The 9,958-nt window shown below is 43.9% G+C and overlaps 1 protein-coding gene across 1 annotated transcript; it reads right to left on the bottom strand.

The window, feature by feature from the left end:
• Positions 1-640: 640 nt before the first annotated feature.
• LOC137357489 (probable G-protein coupled receptor 139) lies at positions 641-4,839 on the bottom strand. Its single transcript, XM_068023837.1, has 2 exons — positions 4,743-4,839; positions 641-1,542 (listed from the first exon to the last, which is right to left on the bottom strand). The coding sequence occupies exons 1-2, from the start codon at positions 4,837-4,839 to the stop codon at positions 641-643; spliced, it is 999 nt and encodes a 332-aa protein (XP_067879938.1).
• Between the last annotated feature and the right edge of the window lie 5,119 nt (positions 4,840-9,958).

Here is a 9,958-nt window from a genome sequence, read left to right as displayed (position 1 = left end):
AATCGGCTTTATTCAATATCAGGTAAACGATATAGAACACTGAGTATGATGCAATATGTTCGGTGTAATCATTTAAACATTGCTTGGAAACTATAACGCATATTTCGATGAACACTCGGAGGCGGTGTGTGGGGTAGACAGCTAGGGGTGCTGGTAATTTAATGTCGAAATATTGATCCTTTACTCTCTGGCGGTGCAGAGATCAACATCCTTCCCAGTCCCCTTTCTTTCCTGCTGCCTTGACATTTTTCCTGATCCTGTCCTAACTTTTAAAACTGTCTTGTTTCATAAGAAAGCAAAGATCAAAGAAACTTGTCAACACTGAAATATTTAAACACCCAGCGACTCTCTTGGCGGTGTATTCGGGAAAAAAATTCCCACCAGGTTTTCAATCCCAAAATACCCCTGGAATGTGTGCGCAGATGCATCTGTGTGCACAGTGAACCACCCTCTGGTTGGAAACGCGTCTGTTGATAACGAATGCCTCGGGAAAATGTTCCAGAACTACGTCAAATTAATTTCAGATTTTAATAATTTGTGAAATATTTCAGAAAATGCAGAGAATGAAAGACACCCGGCAGTGAATTCTACAGAACACAACACAGGTATACGTAACAGTGTTAGAAAATGTGAGATCTGTTCATCGGATAAATTTGACTATCATAGCGAGAGGATATTTCACTCCATTCCACAACTCCTGCCTGAATTTACTTTGGGTCACTGCATAAATAAACGTGTTGGTGCAGCAACTCAAGAGTTGGAGCATGAAGCCTATTTCCGGTACAAATGTGGGCAGAGGAACAGTATATATGTACCACAAGTATTCTAACCGTTTTAAAATGGAACACACCATAAACACCACCCATAACAGGATGAAATTCGCCGATATAACGAACAGTAAAATCATGGATTTTCTTCGATTCGCTATCTCTGGGTCACTGGGACTCTCCCCACTGCTCCCACCCCGGAGTCGCCTGCGGGCTCTGTTAGCTACTATAATGTTTCTGACCGTCAGTGCATTGAATAGTAGAATCAAAATAAATGGGACAAAAGGTGTTAAAATGTAATGCATTAATTCAACGACAGCCCAGGCCAACGAACGAGATACAGCTAACGCCACGTAGCAAAACCAGGGATTGTTAGAAAGTGAATATTGACGTCTGTGCAGAAAATACCAGAAAATGTTCTTCAAACAGCTCAGCACAGTCACTGTTCCGAGAACCACAGCGGCCGTTTTCTCGGTACAATATTTAGTTTTCATCTTCTGACAACAAATGGCCACAAATCGATCAAAGGTGAAAGTGACGGTGAACCAGACAGAACAGTCTGTGGCAGCGTAAAGCAGGACTGCGTGGATATTACAAACTCTCACATAAATAAGAAAAGTACATTCATTCCGATAAACAATCGGAATCTGCCTTAGGATCAGATCGAGGATAATGACCAACAGGTCTGCTGCTGCCATAGCAACCAGATAGCGAGTGAGACATTTGGAGAGACCGCACTTTCTTCGAGACAGGATCACAATGGTCACCATGTTAACTGTAAGCAAGGAGAGAAAAGAGAACTATTCACCAAACACCGCAATAAGGGAAGATGTTATTAACGTGTTTCGCACTAAACTGAAATGAGTCAAGAAATCTGCAGCTTGCCTTTGCATCCAGTGTTGGAATGAAATGACGTCACCTGTGACAAAATGTCCTGAAAATAAGTTTTGTAATTCGAGAAAACGGTAATGAATTAGCAATCAAGTGACACAACGGGATCAAATGAAACATGTTTAAATAGCAGAATGTGTTTTTAGATTAATTTCATTCTTTAGTGAGATTTGCGCCTCGCTCCATGTGCAGCATTTATTGCCCATCCCTAATCGTCCCTGAGAAGGTGGTGGTGAGCTGCCTTCTTGAACCGCTGTGGTCCATCTGGTGTAGGTACACCTGCATTGGTGTCAGGGAGAGAATTCCGGGATTTTGATCCAGTGACAATAAAGGAATAGTGAAATATTTCCAAGTCAGAATGGTGTATGACTTGGAGGGGAACTTGCAGGTGGTGATGTTCCCATGCGTCTGCTGTCCCTGCCCTTCTAGGTGTTAGAGGACGCGGGTCTGGAAGGTGCTGTCACGGGAGATGTTGTGAATTGCTGCAGTGCATCTTGTAGATGGTACACATCACCACCACTGTGCGTCAGTTATGAGGGAGTGAAGATGGTGGATGGGGTGCTGATCAAGTGAGCTGCTTTGTCCTGGATGGTGTTGAGCTTCCTGAGTGCTGTTGGCGCACCAATCATCTAAGAAAACGGAGAGTATTCCATCACACTCCTGACTTGTACCTTGTAGATGGTGAACAAGCTTTGGAAAGGTAGGAAGTGGATTATTCGCTGCAGAATTCCTAGTCTCTGACCTGCTCTTGTAGCCACAGTATGAATGCAACTGCTGCAGTTCAGTTTCTGGTCAATGGTACCCGAAGGATGTTGACAGTTGGTGATTAGGCCTCGGTAGTGCTGTTGATTGTCAAAGGGGGATGGTTAGATTCTCTGTGATTGGAGATCGTTAATGCCTGGCACTTGTGTGGCACAAATATTACTTCCCACTTAATATCACGAGCCTAAATATTGTCCAGGTCTTGCTGCATATGGACAGGGAATTCTTCATTATCTGAGGAATAGTGGATTGTGCAGAACATTGCAGAATCATTCGTAAACATTCCCACTTCTGACCTTATGATGGAGGCAAGGTCATTGATGAAGCAGCTGAAGATGGTTGAGCCGAGGACACTACCCTGAGGAACTCCTTCAGTGATGTCCTGGAGCTGAGATGATTGACCTCAAGCAGCAACAACCACTTTCCTTTTTGCTAGGTATGACTCCAACCAGTGGAGAGTTTTCCTCTTGATGCCCATTGACTTCAGTTTAGCGAGGGCTCCTTGATGCAGCACTCACTCAAATGCTACCTTGGTGTGCAAGGCAATGTCTCTCTTCCCACCTCTTGAGTTCTGCTGTTTTGTCCATTTTTGAACAAGGTTGTAATGAGGTTAGGTGGCGATTGGCCCCGGTGGAATTCAAACACAGCATCGGTGAGCAGGTTATTGCTGTTTCCGTGAGGATTGAAAGCACTGTCGACGCCACCTTCCATCACTTTTCTCGTGATTGAGTGGAGACGGATGGGGTGGTAAGTTCCCGATCGGATTTGTCCTGATTTTTGTGGATAAGACATACCTGGGCACTTTTCCACATCGTTGGGTCGATGATAGTGTTATAGCTGTACTGGAACAGCTTGGCTAGGGACACAGCTTGCTCTGCAGTACAAGTCAAATATAAATACAAATAACAAAAAAAACACTGGAAATCGGAGCTACATTTAAATAGGAAGGCAGGAAGGGGAATAAACCATTCAGCCACTTGGACCATTTCCTTCAATCAATTCGATCCCGACTGATCTGTATCTGAATTCCATCTACATACTTTGGTTCCATAATAGCCTCGCCTATGGAAAACTTACCTGTCTCAGTTTTGAAACATTAGAATCACCTCGTCTCATTGGCTTTTGGGGGGTGGGATAAAGTTCCAGATTTTCACTACTATTACTGGGAAAAGAGTTGATTCTTACCATCATCGTTGAAAGGTCCACCTGTAACTTTGCTCAATAGCACTGGGTGGGGAGGTGATAAAAAAAACGCCAGGGAGTTAAGAGAACTGGACACTCTATAGTGCTCTCTGAATGGGATGGTGAGTTAACAGTACCCACTCTGCATACTCACACATTGACTGTGGTAAATTATTCAGGGCGGTTAGCATTTTTGCACAGAGGCACACATTAAAACTTCCCGTCCAAAGGCTGTCATGTGATTGTTCCACATTTTTGCTCCGGTTGCAAAATATTAAATATTGAATTCCTGTTTGTTTTGTTCATTTAACGTGATGCCCAGTCTGATGCTCAGTTCCTGTATCCCGATGGTAGATCAATGCCAAGTTACAGAAATGCCTCACTTCCTGGTAATTAGATTTTCAGAGTCACATGTACATTAATCATTCGTAATTTAAAAAAAACAACAATTAAATGAGATGAATAATAATAAACAGTAACTCAAACTTAAAATTCTAAGAAAAATCTCCCAAGACAGCGAAACAAACGACGGGTAGGAATTGATAGAAAGCGAGATATCGGAAGCATCATTGCTCTTGTCATTAATCTGTTAGCACTGATTTAGTCAACGAAATAATGAACTGAAAGCAGCTGAATTTGAAATATGGTGAAGTATTAGAGCATTTTTCTCATCTAACACTTGGTCTCAGAATTTTCAGATAAATGTACACTTTTAGTTCGGTCAATGAGCCAGTAATATGGCTTCCATAGTCTGAAGGAACACTGGGATATTGATATTATCTGAAATGGATCGAATAATGGCCATTAAATTGATATTAGTGAATGAGAGTTCATAGCCATGGAACACAGGTTACCACCAAAGATAGAAAGAACAATATAAAGAGAGAAAGACAGAAGGAAAAGAATAAAGACATACACAAGAAGGAAGGAAAGAGGAACTCTCAGCTTTAGATACTAATCACAAATTCCATATATCGAGAAGCACTTCACAGCCATTGAAGTGTCTTTCACATGTATTCACTGCCCTAATTCTGAAGTGGTGTAATAGAGAGAAAGTAACACAATAAAGATCTGGATGCGTGGACTAAGATATACTCTTAAATATCATTTACTGAATTACCAGTCCCAGTTATAACATACCCGGCACACCAATCCCAGCCAAGATGGGGTAGTAAATCCTTTCTATATCATAAAGCGCCCAAAGAATCTTGAGCTTTATCAGAAAAGGAAGAGACATTATTTTCCCTTTCGGTAAGAGTCGATGATTCGATGTTTGTTGTTGGTGCTGAAAGAAATTCTCCGATTGACACATTGAGAGGATCTCCATTCTTTATAGGAGAAAAAAGCTAATTGGGTCAGAAAAGTGGGTCCCATGCTGCCTGTGCTTATTTATAGACACTGAACAAACAGGTGAAGTCAACAGCTTCCACTCCAAGATTTTTGACAGTAACAGCGAAATTTCCAATTAGAAACTTCCCCAAAGACTAGGTTAATGCTGCACCTTCTTAGACTCATATGAGTCCCGCAATCCTAAGAAGAATTTCCACAAATGTCGTTTCTTACTAAAACTATAAAATACACTGGGTTAGCCCAGTATCATCAAACAAAAGATTGAACAAATTTGCTTCCATTAGAGAGGAACAATAAATAAAAAAACTCAAACAAGAAGCTAAACAAAAGAATGTTAAGTTCTTAAACACTAGAGTAATTTTCAGCTTCCATCAGACACTCCGTGCCTTCAAGGAGTGTCTGATGGAAACTGACACCGAAGTTTCAGTGTCTTCACCGAAGCATCTATTCCAGTTGCTGATACCAGTCGGAATATGTCTGTTATACAGAAAGGAATCACTGTTGTAATGTGGGCAATATTGCAACAATCGTCAGTCACAATTAAATGCAGAGTCCTGGACATTATCGAGAAGTGATTTTTCCACAATTTAAAATAAAAGGTTAATTTTTCCGCACAATGAAAAAGAAGACAGATTTGAAACCATCAGATCAAGCGTTTGTGCGTCATTATAGCATCACTAAATTTCAGGGCTTTATCACTGTTGGACGGTGATTCTCTCACCAAGGGAGCCTACCGTTTAGTGAATTCCTAACTGGTGATAGTGTCTAGTTACAGATTCTGGATCCTATCGCTCTCTCCGTCTTCTCACGGATTGTGCCGTGTTTTACCTGCTTATTATCTTAAACGAGCAGCGCTAGTCTACTCCAATCCTTTAGTGCATTTGTCAACTTTGACTGTAGTGAATCACCACTTTATGCAAGGTATATTTGGCCCAATTTGCCCCCTTCCATGAGAAGGGCGAAACAAGTCCTGGTCGAGTACAAGTCAGTTAAGTATGCCTTCATGTTATGCTCCTCTTGCTCAATGTGGGAGCTCAGGGACACGGCTGATGTCCCTGACTCCTTCACGTGCAGGAAGTGTGTCCAGCTGCAGCTCTTGTTCGACCACATGACGGCTCTGGAGCTGCGGGTGGAGTCACTTTGGAGCATCCGCGATGCTGAGGAGGTCGTGGATAGCACGTTTAGCAAATTGGTCACACCGCAGATTGGGATTGCTGAGGGAGAAAGGGAATGGGTGACCAAAAGGCAGAGAAAGAGCAGGAAGGCAGCGCAGGTGTCCCCTGTGGTCATCTCCCTCCACAACAGGTATACTGTTTTGGATACTGATGCTCACCAGGGGAAGGCAGCAGTAGCCAGATTCATGGCACCGTGGCTGGCTCTGCTGTTCGGAAGGGCGGGAAAAAGAGTGGAAGGGCTATAGTCATAGTGGATTCAATTGTAAGGGGAGTAGATATGCGGTTCTGTGGTCGAAAACGAGACTCCCGGGTGGTATGTTGCCTCCCAGGTGCACGGGTCAGGGATGTCTCAGATCGACTGCAGAACATTCTGAAGGGGGTGGGTGAACAGCCAGTTGTCGTTGTGCACATAGGCACCAATGATATAGGTAAGACACGGGATGAGGTCCTACAAGCAGAATTTAGGGAGTTAGGAGCCAAGTTAAAAAGTAGGACCTCAGAGGTAGTAGTCTCAGGATTGCTACCAGTGCCACTTGATAGCCAGAGTACAAATGAAAGAATAGTCAGGATGAATGCGTGGCTTGAGAGATGGTGCAGGAGGGAGGGGTTCAGATTTTTGGGACATTGGGGCCGGTTCTGGGGGAGGTGGGACGATTACAAATTGGACGGTGTACACCTGGGCCGGACTGGAACCGATGTCCTTGGGGGTGCTTTTGCTAACGCTGTTGGGGAGGGTTTAAACTAATGTGGCAGGGGGATGGGAACCAAATGAGGAGGTCAGTGGACAGTAAGGAGGTAGTAACTAAAGCCTGTAAGGATCTAGATAATGAAGTCAGTGTGACTAAGGGAAAGAGTAGGCAGGGAGCAGATGATGAACGCAAAGGGACTGGTGGTCTGAGGTGTATTTGTTTTAATGCAAGAAGTGTAGGAGGGAAGGCAGATGAACTTAGGGCTTGGATTAGTACCTGGGAGTATGATTGCATTGCTATTACTGAGACTTGGTTGAGGGAAGGGCATGATTGGCAACTAAATATCCCAGGATATCGATGCTTCAGGCGGGATAGAGAGGGAGGTAAAAGGGGTGGAGGAGTTGCATTATTGCTCAAAGAGGATGTCACAGCTGTGCTGAAGGAGGGCACTATGGAGGACTCGAGCTGTGAGGCAATATGGGCAGAACTCAGAAATAGAAAGGGTGCGGTAACAATGTTGGGGCTGTACTACAGACCTCGCAACAGCGAGCATGAGACAGAGGTACAAATATGTAAACAGATTATGGAAAGATGTAGGAGCAACAGGGTGGTAGTGATAGGAGATTTTAATTTTCCCAACATTGACTGGGATTCACTTAGTGTTAGAGGTCGAGATGGAGCAGAATTTGTAAGGAGCATCCAGGAGGGTTTTCTAGAGCAGTATGTAAATAGTCCAACTGGGGAAGGGGCCATACTGGACCTGGTGTTGGGGAATGAGCCCGGCCAGGTGGTTGAGGTTTCAGTAGGGGACTACTTTGGGAATAGTGATCACAATTCCGTAAGTTTTAGAATACTCATGGACAAAGACGAGAGTGGTCCTAAAGGAAGAGTGCTAAATTGGGGGAAGGTCAACTATACCAAAATTCGGCAGGAGCTGGGGAATGTAGATTGGGAGCAGCTGTTTGAAGGTAAATCCACATTTGATATGTGGGAGGCTTTTAAAGAGAGGTTGATTAGCGTGCAGGAGAGACATGTTCCTGTGAAAATGAGGGATAGAAATGGCAAGATTAGGGAACCATGGATGACAGGTGAAATTTTGAGACTAGCTAAGAGGAAAAAGGAAGCATACATAAGGTCGAGGCGGCTGAAGAAAGTCGAAGCTTTGAAAGAATATCGGGAATGTAGGACCAATCTGAAACGAGGAATTAAGAGGGCTAAAAGGGGTCATGAAATATCTTTAGCAAACAGGGTTAAGGAAAATCCCAAAGCCTTTTATTCATATATAAGGAGCAAGAGGTTAACTAGAGAAAGGATTAGCCCACTCAAGGACAAAGGAGGAAAGTTATGCGTGGAGTCAGAGAAAATGGGTGAGATTCTAAACGAGTACTTTGCAACGGTATTCACCGAGGAGAGGAACATGACGGATGTTGAGGTTAGGGACAGATGTTTGATTACTCCAGGTCAAGTCGGCATAAGGAGGGAGGGAGTGTTGGGTATTCTAAAAGGCATTAAGGTGGAAAAGTCCCCAGGTCCGGATCGGATCTATCCCAGGTTACTGAGGGAAGCGAGAGAGGAAATAGCTGGGGCCTTAACAGTTAACTTTGCAGCATCCTTAAACACAGGTGAGGTTCCGGAGGACTGGAGAATTGCTAATGTTGTCCCCTGGTTGAAGAAGGGTAGCAGGGATAATCCAGGTAATTATCGACCAGTGAGCCTGACGTCAGTGGTAGGGAAGTTTCTGGAGAAGATACTGAGGGTTATGATCTATTCCCATTTTGAAGAAAATGGGCTTATCAGTGATAGGCAACATGGTTTTGTGCAGGGAAGGTCATGTCTTACCAACTTAATAGAATTATTTGAAGAAGTGACAAAGTCGATTGATGAGGGAAGGGCTGTAGCTGTCATATACATGGACTTCAGTAAGGCGTTTGATAATGTTCCCCATGGTAGGTTGATGGAGAAAGTGAAGTCGCATGAAGTCCAGGGTGTACTAGCTGGATGGATAAAGAACTGGTGGGGCAACAGGAGACAGAGAGTAGCAGTGGAAGGGTGTTTCTCAAAATGGAGACGTGTGCCCAGTGGTGTTCCACAGGGATCCGTGCTGGGACCACTGTTGTTTGTGATATACATAAATGATTTGGAGGAAAGTATAGGTGCTCTGATTAGCAAGTTTGCACACGACACTAAGATTGGTGGAGTAGCAGATAGTGAAGGGGACTGTCAGAGAATACAGCAGAATATAGATAGATTGGAGAGTTGGGCAGATAAATGGCAGATGGAGTTCAATCAGGGAAAATGCGAGGTGATGCATTTTGGAAGATCCAATTCAAGAGTGAATTATACAATAAATGGAAAAATTCTGGGGACGATTGATGTCCAGAGAGATTTGGGTGTTCAGGTCCATTGTTCCCTGAAGGTGGCAACGCAGGTCAATAGAGTGGTCAAGAAGGCATACGGCATGCTTTCCTTCATCGGACGGGGTATTGAGTACAAGAGTTGGCAGGTCATGTTACAGTTGTATAAGACTTTGGTTCGGCCACATTTGGAATACTGCGTGCAGTTCTCGTCGCCACATTACCAAAAGGATGTAGATGCTTTGGAGAGGGTGCAGAAGAGGTTCACCAGGATGTTGCCTGGTATGGAGGGCGCTAGCTATGAAGAGAGGTTGAGTAGATTAGGATTATTTTCATGAGAAAGACGGAGGGTGAGGAGGGACCTGATTGAGGTGTACAAAATCATGAGAGGTATAGACAGGTTGGATAGCAAGATGCTTTTTCCCAGAGTGGGGGAGTCTATTACTAGGGGTCACGAGTTCAAAGTAAGAGGGGAAAAGGTTAGGGGGGATATGCGTGGAAAGTTCTTTACACAGAGGGTGGTGGGTGCCTGGAACGCATTGCCACCGGAGGTGGTAGACGCGGGCATGATAGCGTCTTTTAAGATGTATCTAGACAGATACATGAATGGGCAGGAAGCAAAGAGATACAGACCCTTAGAAAATAGGCGACAGGTTTAGAAAGATGATCTGGAATGGCGCAGGCTTGGAGGGCCGAAGGGCCTGTTCCTGTGCTGTAATTTTCTTTGTTCTTTGTTCTTTGTTCAATATTCTGAACAGCAGTAATTCGCCTATTTACTTTAACCTTCG

Source organism: Heterodontus francisci, chromosome 48 (assembly GCF_036365525.1).
Source record: "Heterodontus francisci isolate sHetFra1 chromosome 48, sHetFra1.hap1, whole genome shotgun sequence".
Lineage (NCBI taxonomy): Eukaryota > Metazoa > Chordata > Chondrichthyes > Heterodontiformes > Heterodontidae > Heterodontus > Heterodontus francisci.
The sequence above is the reverse complement of the archived record's forward strand: the minus strand, read 5'-3'. Positions and strand labels throughout refer to the sequence as shown.